At 44.5% G+C, this 23,478-nt stretch overlaps 3 protein-coding genes across 4 annotated transcripts in view; 2 read left to right on the plus strand and 1 right to left on the minus strand.

Annotated features, from left to right (window-relative positions):
• stat5a (signal transducer and activator of transcription 5a) overlaps nt 1-10,823 on the plus strand; it is a 58,770-nt gene extending 47,947 nt beyond the window's left edge. For both annotated transcript variants that reach the window (XM_071916998.2, XM_078284421.1), the window contains 11 exons: nt 1,215-1,394; nt 2,425-2,512; nt 3,363-3,485; nt 3,831-3,923; nt 5,140-5,346; nt 6,182-6,276; nt 6,659-6,801; nt 7,275-7,430; nt 7,556-7,607; nt 8,069-8,179; nt 8,342-10,823. In XM_071916998.2, the coding sequence (XP_071773099.1) occupies nt 1,215-1,394; nt 2,425-2,512; nt 3,363-3,485; nt 3,831-3,923; nt 5,140-5,346; nt 6,182-6,276; nt 6,659-6,801; nt 7,275-7,430; nt 7,556-7,607; nt 8,069-8,179; nt 8,342-8,465 (1,372 nt within the window). In that variant the 3' untranslated portion in view covers nt 8,466-10,823. The remainder of the gene's footprint in view (nt 1-1,214; nt 1,395-2,424; nt 2,513-3,362; nt 3,486-3,830; nt 3,924-5,139; nt 5,347-6,181; nt 6,277-6,658; nt 6,802-7,274; nt 7,431-7,555; nt 7,608-8,068; nt 8,180-8,341) is intronic.
• Nucleotides 1-23,478, minus strand: part of nkiras2 (NFKB inhibitor interacting Ras-like 2) — a 415,504-nt gene that overhangs the window by 120,623 nt on the left and 271,403 nt on the right. The gene's annotated exons all lie outside the window — the stretch shown is intronic.
• LOC139919932 (inactive phospholipase C-like protein 2) overlaps nt 18,093-23,478 on the plus strand; it is a 68,918-nt gene continuing 63,532 nt past the window's right edge. The window contains exon 1 of the mRNA XM_071909816.2: nt 18,093-18,818. Within this exon, the coding sequence (XP_071765917.2) occupies nt 18,516-18,818 (303 nt within the window). The 5' untranslated portion in view covers nt 18,093-18,515. The remainder of the gene's footprint in view (nt 18,819-23,478) is intronic.

A 23,478-nucleotide genomic window follows, 5' to 3' on the forward strand; every position in this document is an offset into this window, starting at 1 on the left:
ATAATGCACCGAGAAGCCGTGTCACTGTCACAGCGATGTCTGATTGGCCACAGACAGACAGAAAGTAATGCACTGCTATCACAGAGCGAGCGCAGCTTATGTTTCCTCTTCCTGTCTCGTGTGTCTCCTGCTCTCCAACCAAACCACATCCTCTTCAAATTCCCCTCAAGCCCCAGGAGGGTGTAGGCTGGGAAGGGGAGAGCGTGTAGCTTCTGCTCATCACCACTTAGTGTAGCTTGACAGGGCGGAGGGCAGGAGGAAGGCTCGTAACGACGGCTGTGTTCGCCTCCAAGAGCTCACCGAGCCCGCAGGTTTAATCATCAGGCTGCTTGTGCTGTTGTCTCAGAAGACAGGCAGACAGACAGACAGACAGACAGACAGACAGACAGACGGTCAGACAGACAGACAGACAGACAGACAGACAGACAGACAGACGGTCAGACAGACAGACAGACAGACAGACAGACAGACAGACGGTCAGACAGACGGTCAGACAGACAGACAGACGGTCAGACGGTCAGACAGACAGACAGACAGACAGACAGACAGACAGACAGACAGACAGACAGACGGTCAGACAGACAGACGGTCAGACAGACGGTCAGACAGACAGACAGACAGACGGTCAGACGGTCAGACAGACAGACAGACAGACAGACAGACAGTCAGACAGACAGACAGACAGACGGTCAGACGGTCAGACAGACAGACAGACAGACAGACAGACAGACAGTCAGACAGACAGACAGACAGACAGACAGACGGTCAGACAGACAGACGGTCAGACAGACGGTCAGACAGACAGACAGACAGACAGACAGACAGACAGACAGTCAGACAGAGCAGCATTGTCAGTAGCTGTTCATCCTTCCAGTTGGTTCACCGGGCACTGATTATTTTCATAACCTTCCATTATTGTCCGTGGTTACGTCTGAGGTCATTTCCAAAGGCTAATGTCCTCCCAAAGGCACATCAATAGAGCTTAATCAACAGTTTTTTAAAAGATTAGCTTTGGTATTTTTCTCTTTGTTTGATACTTTGCAGTAGAGCAAGAGAAAGGGGGGTTGGGGGGACATCCAACAAAGGTCCCGGACCGGATTCGAATTTAGGATGTCACTGTTGCATGAGCCTAATGAGCCACCAGGACACTTGTTGTTCTCTTGTTCACTCTCACTCTGTGCTGTTATGTGCTATGCTATCCTCTCTCCCCACAGCACCTTCATCATCGAGAAGCAGCCTCCACAGGTGCTGAAAACCCAGACCAAGTTTGCCGCCACGGTGCGCCTCCTAGTGGGCGGGAAGTTGAATGTGCACATGAACCCGCCGCAGGTGAAAGCCACCATTATCAGCGAACAGCAAGCCAAGGCCCTGCTGAAGAACGAGAACACAAGGAAGTGAGTCTGTTGCCGCATTCACGCCGTGTCGGATTTACCGTAAATACGACATGTCGACTGGGGAAAACCGTTCACGTCTGCCTCCTAGTGGTAATTACAAGTAGGACATGTGGGATGTTGCTGCGTCCCGCTTCGCGTAACAGGCGGTAACACTGCAGGGAATCCACTGATGTCGGCAGTCCAAGATAATAAAAATCAAAATTCTCAGCTATATTTCCAGTAATACAATCAGCTCTACTTACAAAAAGCAAGTAACGCCTGCTGCAGTTTGTTTGTAGTTGATCTTAAATTCATAAATATAAATGATTTTGAATGTGCGTGTTCCAACGAGTTAAACACGTGAACGCTAGTTGTAACAAGAAGATGTCATCCCGTTCTTTCGTTTCTTCCGATGTGACCTGAACGCAGCATGTGCATGCATATTTTTCTGTATCCCCTCTATAGCATCCTTCATATTGGCTGGAATGAGCTCTCAGTGCACCACTATTAAGATAAGGAGTCTTGATACTGTACAGGGATTAGTGGATCCCACGGTGAACTCTGGCCTACTGTGTCTCCGGAGCTCACCACAAAGACATGGCTGGAACTTGAACAATGCCTCAGAGGAATCTATGGAGTGGACGGAGAATCCACATTTAGCCTGTTCCGCGGCCACGTCCCACATTCCTCCTGACTAATAGAAACCTGCCAGGATCGTTAGTCAGCCGGCCAGTCAGCCAGTGGTTAAATGAGTGAACGCTGCTGTCCCTCAGCCATCATCTGCTGTTTCTCATCTAAACCACTTGGCATGTTGGGCTGCCTCATCCGTCGCCCGGAGGCAAATGAAAATCTGTATCAGTCGAACTATGCAGAGAACAAGGGAGAACGTAATTCCTGAGCATTGCATGGTTTTCGCTCAGTTGCTGCCACCCGATAGAGTGTCTTTTTGTTTCCATTTGTTCTGTGAAGAGTGTGATTCTCACTATTGAAGTGCGTCACGGCCGACAGCACCATGAATTGACTCGCTCCTTGATTGTCTCTTCTCCTCCAGTGACAGCAGCGGGGAAATCCTCAACAATAACTGTGTGATGGAGTACCACCAGACTACGGGCACTCTCAGCGCCCACTTCAGGAACATGGTGAGGGAGCGGGGGGGGTGGTTGGGGGAGGGATGCTTGTGGCCTGGATGAGCTCGTACAGTATAGGAAGAGTTTATGTTTGGGCTCAGATGCCGATGGGAAAGAGCAGGGCAGGAGGTGGTATAGTCCCACACCCAGCACACTGCAAAACGTGTTCCTCATTTAATCTTATATTAAAGCATATCTCCGGCCATTTTCGACCTAGACCCTATTTTCATTATCATTTTGTTCCATCATACCGATCAGTTCTGACCAAAATCTTGTCAGTTGCTTCACTATAGAGCTTCTCAATTATGGGAAAACAGGATCCAGGTCAAAAACGGCCCGAGTTATGCTTTAAGTGAAAAGAATCTGCCAGTGTGGTGAGTAGTTTCCACTGCTGCTCCACTTGCTTCAGGATTTTTTAAGAAAGTGAAAGTATCTTGAAATAAGGTTGATCACTTCACTAGTATCATGATATTATCACTTGGCTTTAGAATTTTTTGAAATAAGTTGATTTGCATTGGAAGCAAATATAATGATCTCACCCTGTTGGTTTTTATTTGACCTATATGCATTTTTAAGCCTCAATAATATATTGAAGTTGAAGATTGAAGCTCTAACAAACCCATGGCAATTCATCAGTGCTCTGGAGGATCAGCCTGCATTTTCAGCAGTGCTGATCTCCACATCACATGTGTTGTTAGCACCAATCCCAAGAGCGCTCCATGGATTATTTACATGTCAGCCATGTAGTCTGAATCAAAGTGAATTATGCACGCGTGTATGTATGATGAACACATGGTCGCCCTATAGGCAAACATGTATATCCAATTTTTCCTCCATCTTACACACGTCTTCTTTCCCGTAGTCCTTGAAGAGGATCAAGCGATCGGACAGGCGAGGGGCGGAGTCTGTCACAGAAGAGAAGTTCACCATCCTGTTCGAGTCCCAGTTTAGTGTTGGAGGCAATGAGCTTGTGTTTCAGGTTAAGGTAAGAGTGAACACACAGGCAAACGAGGTGCAATGGCCTTGACACACTTGCAAAGTACCATCCATGCTAGCCTTCTTCCTACAACAGTGGGAATCTATCCATTCCCAAGCCTAAATCACAGGGACGTGACCTTGAGCGTCCACTCCCACACACAATGTGACGTACAGTACATCGGCGCACCCGCTGTCGTCTTCCCAGAGTGTATGGTTGTTTTCATGCTGCAGGGAAACCTTACAAGAGCGCTCCTCTCCAATAATTAAGTCCATAGAAATGTGAAGGTCGCCTGTTGTATGTGCATTGTTACAGTATTGTTTTGCTGATGGCCTCCCATCTTTCCTTGAACAGACGTTATCGCTTCCCGTAGTGGTGATAGTTCACGGTAGCCAAGACAATAATGCCACGGCAACTGTGCTATGGGACAACTCTTTTGCAGAGCCGGTGAGTAAGTGTGTGTGTGTGTGTGTGTCTGTGTGGTTGAAAATTTCAAATCTTCTATCCTTGTCCCCAAATGTGTCTGATGTATCTTCACACACTATTTTTTCAAAAACAACCAAAGCAAAGCGAACAGTTCATTCTGCAGCCCGTCAACTGAACGGCTGTCAGTGGCTGTATTTTCCATCAAGCCCGTGTTTTTAAATGTTTCACAAGAAAGGAACATCCATCACATCGATGTTTCACATCCACTGGCCTCCAAGAGGCCCTGAACTTGTTCTTCCCTTGTGGTGAATTGTGAAATACAATACAAAAACTCTCTGTAAAGAGGAAAAAATGGTTGCGGGCTCGTCGATTGCTTTTGGACAGAATTCATATGATTCATATGACCCTGAAAGTCTCAAAGTCTACTGTTACTACGGTGTACTACTGTTTTTTTTTTTAGTGGCTGATATTTTTCACCACCAAAAAACAAACCTTTGATTTGATCTAGATAACATGATTGCTTGATTGATATCCTGATTTTTAACTGATTTTGATATCAAAAATGAGTTAAAATTGTGTGACATTTTCATATCAAGAAGTAACATGATCATATTGTGATGCACAGCTCTAATTAACAACATTTATTGAGCCGTAGTTATCAAATGTACAACCTTTTGTGATGACATTTTCAGCGTAACCTTACAAGATACTGTATATAAGTGAAAAAAAATAACAGTGTGCATTAGTTTGATCTTCCCCTTTGAAAGATTACAAAAATATGAATTCAACATTAAGAGTAGCAATTTTAATGCAAAAAATGTTTGATCAAATCATCAAATCAAATCTGCAACAGTACAATATATGGTTGCTATCATTAATAGTTTTTCTCACAGTGCTTAGGGCATCAAGATGTAAAGTCAGGTCAGTCAGTCAGTGATGAGACACTTCATTGTAAAAATCATTCTTTATGTCTGTTCTTTATTGAGCAGTAATAAAATAAAATGTAATATTGTCAAAATTTTACCTTAACTGAGTCTTCATACCTTAGCTGCAAATTTTCAATTAAGTCCCACAACCTTCTCCCTCGATGCTGATATATGTGAGGAAGTGAAGGCACAGTCTAAAAAGATTTTACTGTGGAAATAGCTCTGTCGGCGATGGCGTTTTGCATCCTGCTGCCTTGCCAGACGCGATAAAAAGCGCCACGTGAATCCTCTGCTCTCTCCTCCGCCTGCAGGGACGGGTGCCCTTCCTCGTGCCCGACAAGGTGCTGTGGCCTCAGCTGTGCGAGGCTCTCAACATGAAGTACAAGGCCGAGGTGCAGAGCAACCGAGGCCTGTCTGACGAGAACCTGGCCTTCCTGGCTCAAAAGGCCTTCAGCAGCTCCAGCAACAGCCCGGAGGACTACCGCAGCATGACCATGACCTGGTCGCAGTTCAACAGGGTCAGAACCGGTCTCTCTCCCTTTCTCTCTCTCTCTCTCTCTCTTTCTCCCTCTCTCTCATTTTTTCTCTCCACTCACACACACCACCTTTACTTAGAGCAAACCAATTATCTGTCATCATCAGTTTTATTGTGTGGATTTCTATCATTCAGCACTTAGACAAGGTTAGCTCCCTTTTACATTTTTAATTTGCCCGCAGGCTGGTTTCAATAAAGCACTTCGGTTGCATGCATGTTCTTCATGGGGTGATTTAGCGGTTGCTCATATATAGAAACATTTCTTGCTCCATTTGCAGCGTCCCTGCAGACCTATTCTCCGGTTGACCCGAGCGAGAACGCCTCATTGGTAGCCAGGTCTTCATCTTAATGGGTCTGTTTGTCCAGACAGTGAAAGGCTAATTTAAAGGCTGAGGGCCTCATTGGCCGGCTTAAAGCAGCCGGAGATGGCAGAAAGCGCACTCACATTCACCGCACACCATCTAGTCTCATTAGATTACAGGAACATCAAATTTCAGCCGATTCACAGACTCATGTACACACACACACACACACACACACACTTCCACCCTCTCTCTCCCTCTCCCTCTCTCTCACACACACAAAGACACACATCGTATACACATATAGATGTACACAGTACAGATGTTAGTGTTCATCCTGATTGAGCTTGGGTGGTTGAGGACGTGGTGTTCTCTGTATTTATGGACTGGATGGACATGAAGGACTCACATAACCTTTGAAAGATCTACATTTCTGTCTGATCGCTGTTTTACTCTGTGAAGATAATATAGTTTTTGGTTTGTAAAGCCCTTTTCCAAAACCCTTTCCCCCTACAGGAAAGCCTGCCAGGGAGGAACTTCACATTTTGGCAGTGGTTTGATGGTGTGATGGAACTCACAAAAAAGCATCTCAAACCACACTGGAATGACGGGTAAGGAAACTGCTGTTTCAGGCAGAGGTTGCCGTCAGTTGCGGTCTTCAGTTGAAAAAAAAAAGTGGTAGAACAGAGAAAAAAAACACCTTTTTTTCAATTGGCAGCTGAACTGCATGTTCTGTGCAAGTAAATGTTTTTCCCATCCCCGTTTTTTTTGTTTTTTGGTTTTTTTTCAATCTTGACAACTCAGGCAGTGGTTCACACTTACATGATTTTCCATGGCAACCTGGGGAAGCCGGACATGCTCTTACCATTAATGGGTGAAAAGAAAGAGGGGTGAGAAGGAACACATGACAATTTAATGTCTTTCTCTGTCTGTCACTCTCTCTGCCTCTCTCTCTCTCTCTCTCTCTCTCTCTCCTCTCTGCCTCTCTTTCAGGGCGATCTTGGGCTTTGTGAATAAGCAGCAGGCTCAGGACATGCTGTTGTCCAAACCCAACGGCACCTTCCTGCTGCGCTTCAGCGACTCTGAGATCGGAGGGATCACCATCGCCTGGGTGGCGGAAAATCCCAACAAAGCAGGTAAATAACTCGGCGTCCTCGTCTGTGAGCGACCAGGGAAACCAAACAGCGCTGATGTCTAATATTCTTGTCATCCTTTTGCTCAAATAAGTCAAAGTAATGTTAATATTTCTGTCCAGATAAATGTAAACTTGTCTGCTACTTCTCATCTAACCTAGTTTGCGTGAGGACGATGACTAATTATGATGACAATCAATCAGGGGATGGCAGTGGGAGATAGTTTTTGAATTTTTGAACCTAATTAGAGGTGGTGATGACAAAAGTTTTTTCGATTGGTAACTGTAACATCACTAGTAAAACTAACATTTGCTGGGAAAAGTGCTAATATTACTGTAAAAGTAATAAAGTGATTATCTTATCTTCTTTTTTTTTTAACGTCTGCTTATTGGTATTTTAGTTAACAAACTAAAAAACGGGATTATCTTATCTTATCGTAACACTGATACAATGGTGTGTGTGTTGTGTTTCCCCAGGGGAGAGAATGGTCTGGAACCTCATGCCATACACAACCAAAGACTTCTCCATTCGCTCTCTGGCCGACCGCATCAGCGATCTCAATCACCTCCTGTTCCTCTACCCAGACAGACCCAAGGACGAGGTCTTCTCCAAATATTACACCCCGCCGCTCTGTACGCAACCTTCTTTTTCTGTTACATGTGCAACATTTGTATACCATATATTGCTCTGTGACAACTTCATTCGCAATGAGGAATCAGTGATTGTTTCTCTCTCCCTCTGCCTGTCTCTCTTGTAGCCAAAGCGGTGGACGGCTACGTCAAGCCGCAAATCAAGCAAGTGGTGCCAGAGTAAGTATCTAGCTTCCCCTTCCTCCCATCCTCCTCTTCCTCCCTCTCTCTGTCTCTCCTTTCATTCTTATCTGCCGTCCGCCCACCATTTTTCCGCTGTGGCAACATTTAGAGTTAATCACCAACCATTGGATCTTGAATTCAAATCAGCTATTAGTTAGCTGTTACAGTTGGAGGAGGCCAATTAGAGTTGGCGTGGGTTCCTGAGTGAGCGTGTCTTCCTCTCATCATTAGAGTTAGGCTTGTTAGTCGGCTCGCCCCGCTCCCTGCCCGTCTCCGCGGCAGGTTCGCCCGCCGGCTCAGAGAACGGCCATAATGAAGCAGCGAGGACGGGAAGACACGCTGATACTCACTGAGGATAGTTGCTTAGGCAACTGCCGAGGATAGGCTGAGAGGCTTTTATCTTACTCGTATATGTGTGTGTGTGTGTGTGTGTGTGTGTGTCTTCTCATCCCCTACAGGTTCACTACAGCCAATCCTGACCCAGCAAGTGGAAACCCCACATACATGGATCACGGCGCCTCCCCAGCACCTGTCAATCACCCTCACGCCTATGGCATATTCCCACCTATGTGAGTCAACAAGCCATTTGAACATCTGGGTTCCACTGTGTGTGTGTGTGTGTGTGTGTGTGTGTGTATGTGTGTGTGTGTGTGTCTTGTTGCTCATGCTGGGTTTCTTGGTGACAAACCGCTGGCTTGTCTGAGTGCGGGTGTGTCCTCTCTGTGTGGCAGGAGCGACTCCATGCTGGACGCAGACGGGGACTTCGACCTGGACGACACCATGGACGTGGCGCGGCATGTGGAGGAGCTGCTGCGGCGGCCTGTAGAGAGCCAGTGGGGCGGCCAGCAGTCCTGACCCTTGACCTTTTAACCCCTGACAACACCAAATGAACCCCCGCCTCCCGCCACCCCCCACCCTCACCCCCCCCACTGACATTTCTCATGGTTCAATTCCATTCATTTCTCATGATTTTTTTTTTTTTTTTTTTCGGATAGCTATAATGTGAAATGTTAATAATGGTTGTGATTGTTTTTTTTGTTTTTTGTTTTTCTTTTCAGCATGAAAGCATGCATGTCAGTGACTCTTCTCTTAGTTTTATTTGTGTCCATAAGTGTTTGTAAAACAGACTAGTTATAATGCAAAAACTACCATGTTACAGTATTGTGAAAAAGAAAGAAAAAAGATGCTCATTCACATTGTGCATGCATTTTCAATTGATTTTGAACAGAGATTTAAAAAAAATGCTACTGTATGAAGTCATTTTAACAGTTGTACTGTTTTTATTTTGTTATATTTTCTTCTTTGTAAATGGTTTATCAATATTTTGATATTGACATTGAACCTGCCCTTTGACAAAAAAAAAAAAAAGAGCTTTAATGAAGAGTTTTGCTGTTGCTCTTGACAACATGATCAGAGTTGTTGCTCTGGGGAGTTTCAGTCCGCTGTTCAAGTCCATATACACTAACCTAGAAATACAGAGTGACTCTCCTCTTTTGCTCTTTGTGCAACTGACAGCACACGCGTACACATACAGTAGAGAGGCATGCGCAAGTATACAACGCATTTGTTCTGATTTGTTCACCAGCTGAAATCGGAGGGGGGGGGCTTATCCACCTCCCTCACTCTCACAGGGCTATTTGTCTTCTGTTTGTACACAGAAATGCAAATCTAAGCATTTATCCAGCGCTGCCTGCCTGCTTGTCCTCTCAGGTCTCTGGGCCCCCCCCCCTCCCCTCCCCTCTGTTCCCCTCATCAACGCTACCTCGCATTTCTCCTCTGGTCCTTTGGTGTTACTGTTGTTGCTATTGTGGTCAACACCGCGTTCATACCAGAAGGTACGGTCATTGGGTTCCTTCTCGTAATTTGTGGTCATATAATGTTTGAGAAGATCCCTTGTTGCCCCTGGGCTGGCATTTTTTTTGTTGTTGTTTCTGTTGGCTTTTGCGTACTTGCAAAAATTCTGGAAATTCTGATTTTATTCTCAGAATTCTAAATTGAATCTCAGAATTCTGGCATTATTCAGAATTCTGAGATTAATCTCAGAACTCGAATAAACTTTTCTATAATAATCCTTTTACGTAGTATTTCAGCTTATGTGCCTAAACAACGGACTCAGCTCTTTCTACCTGTCTATCCATCCACTCGTCCCTGTCCTTGTGTCTTGGCACTGTTACTAAACCTGCATGTGCATGCCCTACATGACATGACCACACCAGCAGCTGGCACCCCGGGGCGCAGGGAGGCGCAGGCTTCAGATGCTTGGGCAGACTCATATAGAACCTTATATAGAACTCAAAGACGAGCTTTGGTGTCGTGTCCCTCTACTGCTTTGTCTCACTTTCGTTTTTCAGTAAAGATGTTGCTTTCATTCTGTGTCCCTTTTCCTGCCATACACGTCTCTGTTGTGGTTTGTAAACAACCCCCGACACAAACACACACACACACACACACACACACACAAGACAACAAATTGCAGTAGTCGAATCAAGAGACTGTAACCCCCCCTTCCCCTCTGACACAAAGGCAGAGTTGAAAGCGTGTTGTTGACAACACCCTCGCACCACCTCAGGAACGAATCCCTTCACTTGGTTGATGTATCATAAACAAAACTAAAGGCAAATAGAAAGTGATCTATGTATACAGAATATATGAATTTATTTTCTCTACCATAATTCTATTTTATTAGTGTTTGTCTGTGGCACTCCCCCTATTGAATGTAACCCCTTGCATGACCCTGATGAGGGTTAACAAACGGCTGGCTCCTCAGTCTGAGCAGAAGTTTCAAGTCCAGTGTCGCCAGAAGTACCAGGAAAAAAAAAAAACAACAACAGAGCAACTGGGAATCAGATGAGCATGAGCTTCTAATGTATTTTTGTGTTCGTCCAACAGACATTACAGTATTTAAAGTATTCCCTCTTCCTGTTTTCTTTTCATTTCTTCCTTCAATCCACCATTTTTTTGTATTTCTTGCTTTCTCTGATGTTTTTGAAATCTCAAGCTACATGGGCAGTCTTGTGATATATCCTTTATTAACATTATTCTCATCATTTTGAACCCTTGTTTCACTGTAGACTGTGTATTTTTGATGCTGTAGATGGCGCTGTGTGCTGTTCAATGTATGTTCCATGTTTGTGGTTTGGGTTTAGCGCTTGGAAGTTTTCCAAGACAAACAGCTGTTGAGTTGAAAAGAAGAAAATAAAGTTTTATAAATAATTTGAACTCATCATGTAGAGGGACAGACAATTTTGATGTCACTACAAAATAAATGCTATTTTTTTTTTTATTGCATACAGTCACCGCCGTCAATTTAGACCCAGAGAACGTCTAATGATATTGTATCATGCTGTATGTATATGTACTGCAAGTGAACCCTGGCAATGAAACACTGATTACATAGTATTTTGCCACAGCTGTCAGAGAGCTACATTGCTGCATTGTTTCCCATACTGTAGCATGTGAAATGACTTTCACCACACGGACAAGGATGCAATGAATCGTTCTCATGCTACGGCTGCACATGGTCAGTAAAATGCTTCAAGTTGTGGTTTCGCTGAGTGTAAAGCAGGGCCTGCCAGAAAAGTCTTAACAAAAACAAGGACTGCCTTGTTTGCACGTATAACAAAGTAAGGCCCGCTGCACTTAAAAACATTAGAGCCATGCTGTGTGATAAAACTGAGGGCTTTGGGTTGCAGGAAATGGCTTTTACAGGGCGTTTCAGACAAGAAAGTGCCTCAGTTGCCAGAGTGGACCGAACCCCTCCAGACCCAACACGTCCCGTCTTCTGAAGAGATCCTCAGTGATTGATTAACCCCTTGTTCCCTGACTTTAGCTGACTTTACCCTTAAATTTCCCCTTAAGCAGCTTCAAAGTTAGGAAAAAAAAAATCCTAACTGTACAACAATGTCACATCCATATTCTGTGTAAAGCTCTAGCTGCTTATATTGAATGAAATATTCAAATACAAGACGCCATGTTTTTGTGGCTGCACCATTACATCAAATGGAAAAAATCTAGATGTTTGTGCATCATTTTCTACACGTTTCCCTGCAATTCAGCATGACACATTTGGTGTCTTTGGAAAACTTGTTATCTTGACTAGAATTTAAAATAAAGTTCTGTGGGTTTGAACGAAGCTTGGCCGTGCAACCTGCGTTTGTAATGATGGACCCGGTGACGGGGGCGGCAGGGAAGAAGAGGTCAAGCTCCACTGATCAGTCTTGGGATGAGTGATTTTACCTTAATTTGTCAAAGCTGACCTGCTGATGTATTTCTCCTGGAAATGGGCCAAAAAAAGGGCCGTGAAAGTCAGAGAGAGAGACTAAGTATATGGGAAGCCTGTGTGAATTAATAATACAGTGTGTGTACAGTGTGTGTACAGTGTGTGTACAGTGTGTGTATGTGCATACCTGTGTTTAAATCTCCTCTGTTCCTTGGTTGTACTTATTTCTCACAGCCTACAGCAGCAGCGCCCTCTTGCCCTGTACCTTGACCCCAGCATGGAGCTACAAGTGTCCCGGATCAGCTCACTTCTGCCATCTGGCGGCAGATAAAACACAAGGCGCAAAATAGGTTTTTCTTGTGTATTTGAACAGTACCTCAAATGCCAATTACCTGCCTGGAGTCGTGCCTGGGAAAAATGATAAGAAAATCTAATTAGCATGGAATTCAATAAAAATTTTACCAGTTATTGCTTAAATGATTTTCATTATCGATTTAGACAGCCAGGAAGCCACTGCCTGTCTCCCCCAAACCGAAAAACAAATTATTATGGTTCATTAGAATTTACTACCTGCCAGTCATTCCTTAATTATTTATACATTATCTACTATTTTAAAGATTGAAAATGTCTGCAGGTCAGTTAATGTAATTCACTGGAAGATGCTCCTAGAGGTCAGTGGTAGGTTGTTGCTTGGATACGAAAACCGCATTCACTACAAGGGCTTTAAAAGCATCGGGATACGGAATGTTATGATCTCTGTTTTGAAGAGTGTTTACGGCCGTGGACATCATTTAAATGAAACCAATTTAGCTAAAACCTCTTTAGCAGAATGAAGAGTGATATAAAATGAGAACAGAACAACGTCTACTTGGCACATACTGTATAACAAAATAACCATTGGACTGTAGCCTGAAGCAATGGAATAGAAAAGAAAAGCAGAACTGCATTCAGACTCACAGGAGTTTCCAGTGAGTCTTCCAGCGGTTCCCAAAGTGGGGTCCGGGGACCACCAGGGGTCCTTGGGGGAGTTCCAGGGGATTCCCACCAAAATTATTATTTCACTATGATGACAGATGATGATGACAATGATGACAGAATGTAAAAGGTCGACTAATTTTGATTACAGGTTCCACTCTTACTTTTCACTGTTACTTTCTCACAACAGTGCAGTGTAAACAGTTGTTTTCAAGACAGTCATGTGCCGAGTCAATGGTTCTCAACCTGGGTTTTTTTATATTTTATATATTATATTTTATATTTTATATATATTTTTTTTTTTCAAGATGATTTATGGGATAGGAAAATTAACCCTATTTTTTAGGGTCTATTTTTTATGTTTTTATGTTGTAATTTATGTTCTTTTTTCTTGTGAAAGATTTTCAGGCATCACTTCGTTTTAAGGGGTCACAAGCTAAAAAGGTTGAGAACCACTGTGCTAAGTCATACCTATAACAACAAATCTTATAAGACAGGTGTCATCGGGGCACATTCTTATCAAAGGTCCTTGGTGTAATAAGGGTCCATGTCTTAAATCTACATTTTACAGGTTTGTCTGGTTTTGATGCACATTATTATCATCACCTTCATATTTATGGCTGACTAAACCTGTGATTATGAGCATACTTGTAGGGCAGTGTCTGAATAGGCTATATCACACTTACCCTGAGCATCTTTTTTTACCTAGCAGAACTGAGGAATGTAACATCCTTGGCCAACTGTGCTGCAGAATGAATCTACAGTAGCAGACATATTGTATAGGCAAGGCCAACTAACTGTGAAATGTCATGTTGGATTCCTTTTAATTCACTGCAAGTTTTTGAGAGGTCAACACTGAAAACAGTTTGAGAATTCACAGTCATCCACCTGAAATGAACCGGCTGATTGCATATAAATCCTCCAGCAAAATAAACTCCAAAATGCCGGTCAGAGAATAAGTAATTTCCATTTAGGTGAGCAGGCTTTTAATAGAAGTGTTTCTCTGGCCATTGCTTCTCTCACTCCAGCTCATCTAACTACATCGCCACCAGATGTCAGCAAAGTCCAAGGGGTTTCTGTCAGTTGGGAGGCAATATACTGCCTGAAATCTATACTAATCACAGTAATTAGTTACTCAGCACATGCGCAGTGAGACATGAATTTGATAGAAAGTAAAAGTAAAAGCAATTTCAATTCCTGCCTTAAAGATACAACCAGCAATCAACAAATCCATGTATGCTGTTGAAGATGTTGTTTTTTTCTGAACCCATCATGACTCAAAATACGGATCTGCTCTGCTCCAGTGTTTGCAAACACTATAACCCCAATAACCCCAGGCGACCAGGAGACCCATTTTACATCAGATAAAGGTTGATTAAAATGCACTTATTTGATTTATGAATTAGTAATTCAAAAAAAATTTTTTTTATTGCCCTCTATTATGTGATATGCTATTTTAAAACACTGAATACAATGATCAATAATCTAAAAAAACAACAATTATAAAATGTTTGCACACACTGAAGAAGAACTGAAAAAAAAAAAACCAAAAAAACCTGTTACTAAAACACATGTAAAGCCTCAGAATACTAGCATGTTGAACTGCTACATACTATCATTCCTTATATCAAAGGATGAGACAACTGTGTATAAGTGAAAAACAAAAAGGTTTAATCATTGTATAAATGCAGCCACTTGTGGGGCAACAGTGTTTCAACAGGGGGCGCCGTTATACAAGACCAGATTGGTCCTCTAAATCTTTGTCCAAAGCAATATAAAGTTTGTCAGCCCTCCACCTAGAATCAAAGCTGTCAGCCTCTGACAGGTTACAATCAATGTCAGCCTTCAGCTCCTCCTCCCCGCCATGCTTTACTCTCTTAATTAAGTTGTATGATTGTCTTTAATGAACACCCCATTAATCAACATCAACATCAACAAGTAATTAAGTCAAACAAGGTTAAGTGGAGGTAAAGAGCAACTATAAAGGCAGAATGAGACTGTAAAGCACACAGGCTAGAAGAAGCCGTTGGTGGGCAGGATTATTATGGATGGTTTCTGTTCCCTCTGGAGCGGCGGTCATATGAGCAAGCACAGGAAGTGCGGTGGCAGCGCTCAGGAAGACACGCCCTCGGCTCCCCAGCTGCGAGCAGCGGGAACTTCCTCAAAAGACATCGCTATTAAAATGTGCAGTTCACCCTGAATCTGCCTCTGAGTGCTTGTCTCTATCAAGCACATCTCAGTTCAGCAGTGGAGCCGCTACTGAGGGACTATACGAACAGGGAGAGCGTGGCATGTTTATAGTGCAAGAATTCCTTTGTCGTTAGAATAATTAATTCTAATATAACTAGCGTTGTGTGTGGTGTAAATGAGCGGTGAAGGTGTGAAGGAACAAATGGATTATGTGTTTCTACAAAAAGCTTTTTCACGGTAATAAATCCTGAGCATTTGACCTGCTGACCCTCTCTTCTATTATGAGGATGTAACCTCTGGGGCCCGGGATATGAGATGTCCCTCCAGCCAGCTGGGATTAGGGGACTTGATCAATAGCCAGCTGTCATCAATACGATCCCCGGGCCCTCTGTGGGATGGGGGGAGGGCTGGTGGGAGGAGGGAGCAGTATGAGGTCTGAAGGTATGATGGTTTGGTGCAGATGGATACCCATCGGTCTGAAGCTGACAGCTGCAGCAGGAGGGAGAGGTACCGCCGCTCAGCCAAGGCTCACATCCTGCCACAGGAAACTATAGCAAAACCTCAATGGAAAACAACAAGGGTGTTATTTACAGAATCAGTGGCATCGCCTTTTCGGTGTTCAAGAGTGCTGATAAAGCTTTCTCCGTCTTTCGCTTTCTCTCACGCTCTTGTACTTTATTCTTCTTTTTACACGATCACATATATTCTGCTCTCCTCCTCAGCATCATCCCCATCTCTTCGTCGTCCCTGAGAAAAGAAGTGCTTTACAGTGCAGCGTAGCATATTTGTGGGTGGATCGATGAGAGGCCCCTTTAACAAGGCTGACTGTGGTCTCATCTTGTGGACTCATGTGAACTGCTCTGACCCCCCCCACCCCTCCCACTGGGCCTGGGTCCACGTGGAACTGTGTGTTTGAGTTTGAGAACCGGTCGTCAGAGGCATTTCTACATTAAAGTGAGACAGCTGGGCCAGGCAGGGAGGCTTTTAAAAGCAGAACTTTTGCTGAATTATTTCTGAGAATGCATAATACATGACCGAGAGAGAGAGCAAGAGGGGAAGGGGGGGAGGGGAGGGGAAGGGTGCAGAGAGGCAGAGGAGAGCGAAAGAGAAAGAGAGGGGTGTTTGCAATCTCTTCAACCTCTTCCTCCCAGACATTTACTGTCTCATCTGCATGCATTTCATTCCTCCATCCTGTTTTTTTCTGTCTTTTCCTCTGTGTCACATGTCATACATTCATAGATTTCATTCGCAGTAGCCGGGCTGCAGCTCTAACCTACTCACGTCTCCGTAAGTCATTCTCATTCATAAGAATCCTCTTGGCCTTGTGGTTAGAGAGGCCGTCTTTTGGCTAAAGGTTAAACCCCCTGTCACCACCAAGGTCTGCCCCTTGAATAAGACCCTTAACCTCTAGAGGCTGTCTCGCCCTGTAACGTAACACATCTGCATATTCACATATACAGTGCGTGGGTTTCATGTGTGTGTCACCATTTAGCAGAAAGAAGGATTTCACCATCAGAAGGCTATTCAAGGTAGCCGTCTATTGATGCACAGTGAGGCTATTTTCAGCACACAACCAAAGAAAAGATGACAGTATGAGTATGGAGTCCAGCCTGGCCATGCTGCAGAGACATATCGCTGTGGCTCTGATTAGTCTGGCCTTATTTGACAATTATGAACAGACACTCGGAGCTCACGCTCGCTGCTGCACATGACTTCTCTCATACAAATTGGCTGTAATTTGATTTGCCCCCTGACTGGGATATAAATGGGGCTGTATTATCCCTGATTATTGGCCATGACTCGTCTGATGATATGAGTTGCCCTGACGTTGAAGGTTGTGCCGTCCACCTCTGTAGTTTACTTTGACCTGGCCACAGACGTCAGCAGATGCTCGGAGCTACAGTGAGCCAAGCAGGGATGCCGGGGTTAAGCCTGTGTGCTCTGACGCCGCTCTGCAACCGGCTTCTCTCCAGTCGACTCTGAATGTGAGCCTAAATGAATGGGAGTAATATTCACAGTCTGTTCTGTGTTGCTCCCTCCCAGTCATTGTGTTCAAATCAATACTTAAGAATAGGGGAGGCGGGGGTAGAGGGAGAGCATGCTTGCATCCTTGATGAAGCGCAGTGCTGTGAAATGACAGAGGAGTGACAGGACGTGTCTTCAGTTGTTCTGTTTTTCCACTGCATTTTTTGAGGGAGAAAAAGGTCCACAAGCTTCGTCTTATTCACTCTTCCACAAAGCTGCTTCACAGACGGATATAAGCTTGAATAACCATGATTACTGGTCCCATCCGTGCTCATTTAAATTAGATCAAGAACTAGCCTGAGTGATGCTTACAATTAGGCTACAGCTGACCAAACATTGTGGTAAATTATCAACTCTCTCAAATCTCAAGGATAATTTGAGTGGGTAATGTGAGCAAAAGCCCCACCACTAATCGGGTAAATGGCTGGAATAAATGCCTGTTTCGACAATAACAATAAGTGTTGGTCACAACAGCAATGTTAAAAGTGTCAAAAAACTAGGCTACATCTTCCTCTCTGGATGAATGAGTCTTTTCCCAGTCTTGTCCAGCATAGTAACAAATGGCCAAGCTACCATGATGAAAAAACACTATGATATTTTTCTCTAGGGACTTAGTGTTTGTGGTATTCTAGTCAATAATGATTTTATAGTGACCTTATGGTGATTTTATATCTCCTATATATAATATTCCCATTGGCATCATTCTGATCATAATGATAATTCAATTCAAAAGTTTGCCCTTGAAATGAATGAATGAACAAATGTGTCTATAGGCTGCTAAAAGACAGTGTGGTTTACAAGTGTGTGTTTGTGTGTGTGTGTGTGTGTGTGTGTGCGCGCGCGCGCGCGTAAGCAAATTATGATTGCGTGAGCGAGGTCTTGAATCTGTGTGTGTGTGTGTGTGTGTGTGTGTGTCTGCGTGCGTGTGTGTGTGTGTGTGTGCGCGCGTGCGTGCGCTCGCGTGTCTGTGCTTATTGCGATTGCGCGCTCACGGGTCTTGAATTTGTCCCGCGGATGCATGTGTGTGGGGAAGCTCTCCCGTTTGCGAGCAGTGCAAAAGTGTGCAGGGCGCAAGGCGATGCGCACAGCGCAGAGTCCACAGAAGCGGACGTGGTGAGCAAATAACATTTTTGAGGAGAAGGAGACGAAAGTACAAGCTATAAACAGAATCGAGAGCGGCAACCCCTAATCATAAGACAGTATTTCCAGTATTTTCGTGTGGACGCCTCCAGAAAGCTGATCACACCGGAGAGACAACATTCGGGGGCCACCGAGCTGCTCATTTTATTTCACCAGGACGGTTCAATCTGGCCACGCGAGCCCCGGCTTTAGACGTTACCGTGCGCTCCGATGATGGACCGGCAGTGGTGATCCAGTGAAGAAGGCGATTCGCCCCGGACGTCTGCAGGCTCTCCAGCGAGTCCCCCCCCTGCTTTGAGACAATGGGCTGTTTTTATATTGTGGCGGTGAGGGTTTTGCTGTAACACCGGCGGATCATGGCAGGGGTGCACGCTTCTGAGGCTGTGTCGGGACATTTTCTGGATCCTGCCATCGGCTCCCCACCGGCCCAGGGCGCGACCAATGCCGCGGGAATAACCGGCGATACGGCCGCGCTGCCTCCGACCGGCACCCGGGCGTACTTGGAGGTTTCGGCCGCTGCCCAGGGCTACGGGGCCGAGGGGGTTTACACCAATGGACGCTATAGGGACCACGGCAGTCCAAGGATCGGGGGTGGCAGCCGTGATAATTCCGCCGAGAGAAGTCACGGAGGTGTAAACACACCTTGCGGCATCATGAAGGTTGGTGTCCAGACTTATCTTTTCCCCTCTTGTCATAGCGACGATCCTCAAGGTGACACAGAAGAGGAATCTAATCTAATTGGCAATGCCACACAACAACTAAACAACAATCAGTGTCGCAGATTGTGTGGTAAACCCAGTGGCGCCCAAACTGGGGTCCAGAGACCTCCAGGGGTCCTTGAGGGGGTTCCAGGGGGTCCCGCAGCAAAATGAGGAGAAGTTTATTTCACTAATGCTCAAGTTAGCACAGTGACAGACTGTACAAGGGAAATATTCTGATCAGACGTTTCTCTCTCTCCATCTCCCAATCCTTGAGTAATAACAGCTATAGGGCCTATAATTCTCTCTGAACCATATCTGAACACAACAATCTTCTCAAATGGATTCCCTTAGGACAAAACCTTATCAAATTCTCCCTGGCCTAATAGTAATCTATTCTGGGTCCTTCACATGAGAAAGTTTGGGAGCCCCTGGCATAATGTGTTACGCCCGCTGCTTAAATCAACAGACACTATCACAAGAAGTTGGCGACAGAGAGTTGCTTCACTGAACTACAGTGATCCCCCCAGAAAGAGTAACACTGTTCCATGGTCCCAAGCTGTTCACACATGCCTGGTGCATCTGTAGCCATGTGATGTCGGTAGAAACAGCACGGTGGCCAATACCGAGCCTGGCAATTTGCATTCTTTGTAGTCAGCTGCTGCCTGCTGCAGTTGGCCTGCTGCTCCCCAAAGGTGAACCAGTGGTTTTCCTCTACATCCTCATGAGGATTGCTGTAATATTCCTATAATATTCCTATAGTGCGTCTGTAGTACTCAGTAGCAAGATTTTAGCGACCTTGTCATGCTTTGTGGTATTTTTTTCCCCACTGTAATATTCCTATAACATTCCTATAGGGACTTACAGCTTTTCTGTGATATTTTTTATACCCTTTTAAAATGTATTACAGGATTGCTAAGGGAAGGATTGCAATATAAGCAGACAGATTTTTTCAGTACTTGACAATGTTGTAAATGTCAAAAAAGATCTGGGCAGAAATAAATGCTGGTGCATAGGATTTGCTCAGTTTTGAAACTTTTACCCAGTAAAAACTTGATTTATGGGCCAAGGACACCGCACTACACCACATACCTTGTTTTGGAAACAGACCATCTTTCTCCATTGTAGCTCTTGCAGTTTGGGCATTGCAGTAATGGATAATGTGATTTTGATGTTTTTGATGATTGCCCAGCTCTAATTAGTACTTCCATTATTGGAGGTTAATTATCTGCTCCACCACACACTGACATAAACAAGATGGCAACAGACAACGGCAAAGTCTCCCAATATGATTTTATCCTGTTTCCCTAAGTTGTGCCTTTAATACACAAAGATGCCTTGTTTCACAACACATTGTGTAATCTGTTAGCATGACAGACTGCATCATGGGGTCTGTGGTGGAGATAGAAGTATTGCGTAGGTGGGACACATTGAAGAGTGGCATTCTGTCATATCAGACCCAGTTTGCTTAGCAACTGACACAAAACCCTGTCAAATTCTTTCTGTTACCCCATTATTGAATTCCCTGTCGATGTGGGCGAACACACTCACAGTTTGTCACGGACACACATGTATGCATGTATGGACACACACCCACACAATCAGTCTGCTGCTTTCCAGTTTGATGGGAATCTAAGGAAAGGTAACAATTCTCTGAGTGTTCCCTCTTTTCATCCTGAGGGTTTTCTTTCTTACTGACTATGAAAAACGCATTTGTTCTCCAGAGAAATTTCTTGGAATATCATATGGAGCCAAAGCCCCAAATCCCTCCCTCTCTCCCTCCACAACAATCATTCCAATTCACTGAAGTTGAGCAAAATGTGACAGGAAAGCTTAAGGGGATCATGTTGTCTAAATACGACTGATGACAAATCTTCAAAAGGCTGATTCTCTGAATGCCATGTTGATACGATGTTGAACAGCGAGCCTGCTGAGCTTTCCTAGCGTAGTGTGATGTGATGAAGTTCAGCCAATATTGTGGTGCTCTTTCGCTGTCTCCTTAGTTAACCAAGGACAGCTCTAAAAAATGAATTCAGAGTGGAGATCCACAAACTCATTCTGCAGAGCCGAGGCTGAGCCTGTGCTGTCCTTTGTAGTTTCCATGACTGACCCGTCTCGCTCAGATGGAAAGAAATGGTCTGTGTGATATGCAGGGCGATTCTTCTGACGGAAAATTCAGCGTAGGCATTTTGGGGTCAACGGCTTGAATGACGCGAAGCGCTGGTGGACAACTCATTTGATGTTACTTGAGCGTGACTCCCTCAAGTTGCATGTGGTGGTGACCCAATCGGCGATCCTCCATGCTCGCTCTGAGAGGGGCATCGACTTTTCCTCTGCTCTCTCTCTCTCTCTCTGCCCATTTGCTGCATGGTATAGCCACACATTTCCTCCGTAATGTACAGTGAAACCTCAATTATGTGAAAGACTGACATCTAAATTGAGTAGCTGGCTAAACTGATAGAATGCTGTTATGGGAAATGAGACACTATTAATTGTGTACAGCTAGTGGGATTCCCTTCGTTCGTATTCCAGCTGCAAACTAGACAGCAGAGGACGTCATATAGCATTTTTTGGCTGGAATTTCTCTGGGTTTCAGTCTTCCAAACACTTCACTAGGCCAATGACATTACCAATGACTGTGTTTGGTTATACACTGTTAATAAATGTCTTCGCAATTACTCTGACTGGTGTTCATCATCATGATAGCCTTGCGGAACAGGTTTGTGATTTCTGCATCGAGGTGAAACATTCCTTTCACAGAGGCTGAACTATGTGTTGCACCTTTGATTTTTTATGTATTTATTTATTTTTTTAACAATCATGTTCAGTAATAGTTAGGCATGGCCAAGGTCAGTCTAATCTGTATGAGCACCACTAGAAAGATGCAGTAAACAGTATAGTCACAGACAGGGCGCACGCCGTTTGAGAAGAGCATTGTGGGAAACTGGGTCAGCCATTCTGTAGTCTTAGTTCATGTAGAGCTTCAACACACACCCACTCACACTTGAGCAGCACTTTGCGTGTGTGTGTGTTTGAGTGGAAGTTTGGAAGGTGAAGGGGCTGCGGGTCTATGGAAATGAGCAATTATAGCATTGCATTACCTCATTAGCTTGGCCCCCACCAGGCAAACTGTAGAGGAGAGGAGCTTGTGCGTCTGTCCCCAAACACCGTCCTCTTGTCATTTCCTCGGCGAGGTGACAGTGTCATGGTGGAGAGGCTGTGAAGTGGCTGGGGGGGGGGGGGGTTTGCGCTGCAGCCTCGTTATGTAAGGCTGGACGGCGGACAGCTGCAAGGCCGGCTCCAGCCTGGCTGTTGGGTGGAGGGAGCAGGCTGACTGTCAGCCAGCACACCCAGCGGAGAGGCAAACAGGATTTTCCCCAAGAATTTGATGATGACGGAACAGAATAACCTCTCTCTCGTGTCCGCCTTTTCTTCTCTTTTTTCTCCTCTTCCACCCACTCCGAGCCCTTAACCTCAGCAGCAAATAAAAGGTCAAACATTTATGTTCAGAGATCTGCAAGAGAAAAAAAAAACCCCACACAGTTCAGTGGAATAAGGTTGGGTTAAAAGCGATGCAATGGGGGAAAAAAAAAAGAAAGAGAGAAATCAGTGACGCAACACAGTGGTAATGACCAATGGGAATAAAGATCACACGGTTATCAATCTGTCTTGCGTAAGGCCCTCGCTCCCATCCGCCTCTGCTTTCTGCCTCCGTGAGTGGCAGGATATCAATTCATCCTCTCATTCATTAACCTCATATAATAGATTTCAGCCAAACTGACCCCTCATCAGCTCAAGAGTTCACTGAGATGCTTAGTAGGAGACTGACATATATGACTGTCTTATGGAGTGGTCAATCCTGTCGACTGAGAGCAAAAGCTCCTCCGAGTGAGTGAAAGAGAGAATATCTAAGAGGAGAATGACGATTTGAAGACATAATAGATTTAGGTTCAGCTCCCGAGAATTCTTTACTCGTTCATATCTAGGTCAACTAAATCTGGTATCATTAGTTTAAAGGGGAGATTATGATACTGTGTTCTGCTTAATTTTGAAGGACAGAACGCTCTGTGGCTTAAAAAGGGTAACTTGAGAAGTAATTTTTGAACACTTTTATCTCCAAACCTGCCTCTGGCGAAGTGACGCACAGTGCAGCATTTTTTTTTTACAGCAAAGAGCTCCATTCGCACGAGAAAGGAATCTCAGACAAGCGCAGGCTCTGAGATGCTCCTTCCGATCTCAACCCCCCTCCTGCCTGGTCCCCAACACTCAACACCATTCTGGGTTTACGCAGATCTCCCTCAAGCTGTGTTAAGTATATCTGTAAGCAAATGAAAGGCTGAAATTTCCACCACACAGTTCAATCAAAAATGTGCTTACACTCACTTGAGGTGGACATTTTTTTGTTGTTGATAAAGAACGCATTTGTCAAATAAACACGTACGCTAGTGCCGTCTAGATGCCTGGGTGGAGCGGTGGGGTGGGGGGTATACATGATTGGAGTGAGTGAAACTATGTTGGCTTTAAAAACTCCATCTGTTAACACCAAAGTGCTGTGGTAACAGTGTTGTAATAAAGAGAATCACTAAACAAACTATTTAATTCATGCGGTGACTTAGCCTCT

The sequence above is a fragment of the Centroberyx gerrardi genome, chromosome 7, assembly GCF_048128805.1.
Source record: "Centroberyx gerrardi isolate f3 chromosome 7, fCenGer3.hap1.cur.20231027, whole genome shotgun sequence".
In the NCBI taxonomy this organism is placed as follows: Eukaryota; Metazoa; Chordata; class Actinopteri; order Beryciformes; family Berycidae; genus Centroberyx; species Centroberyx gerrardi.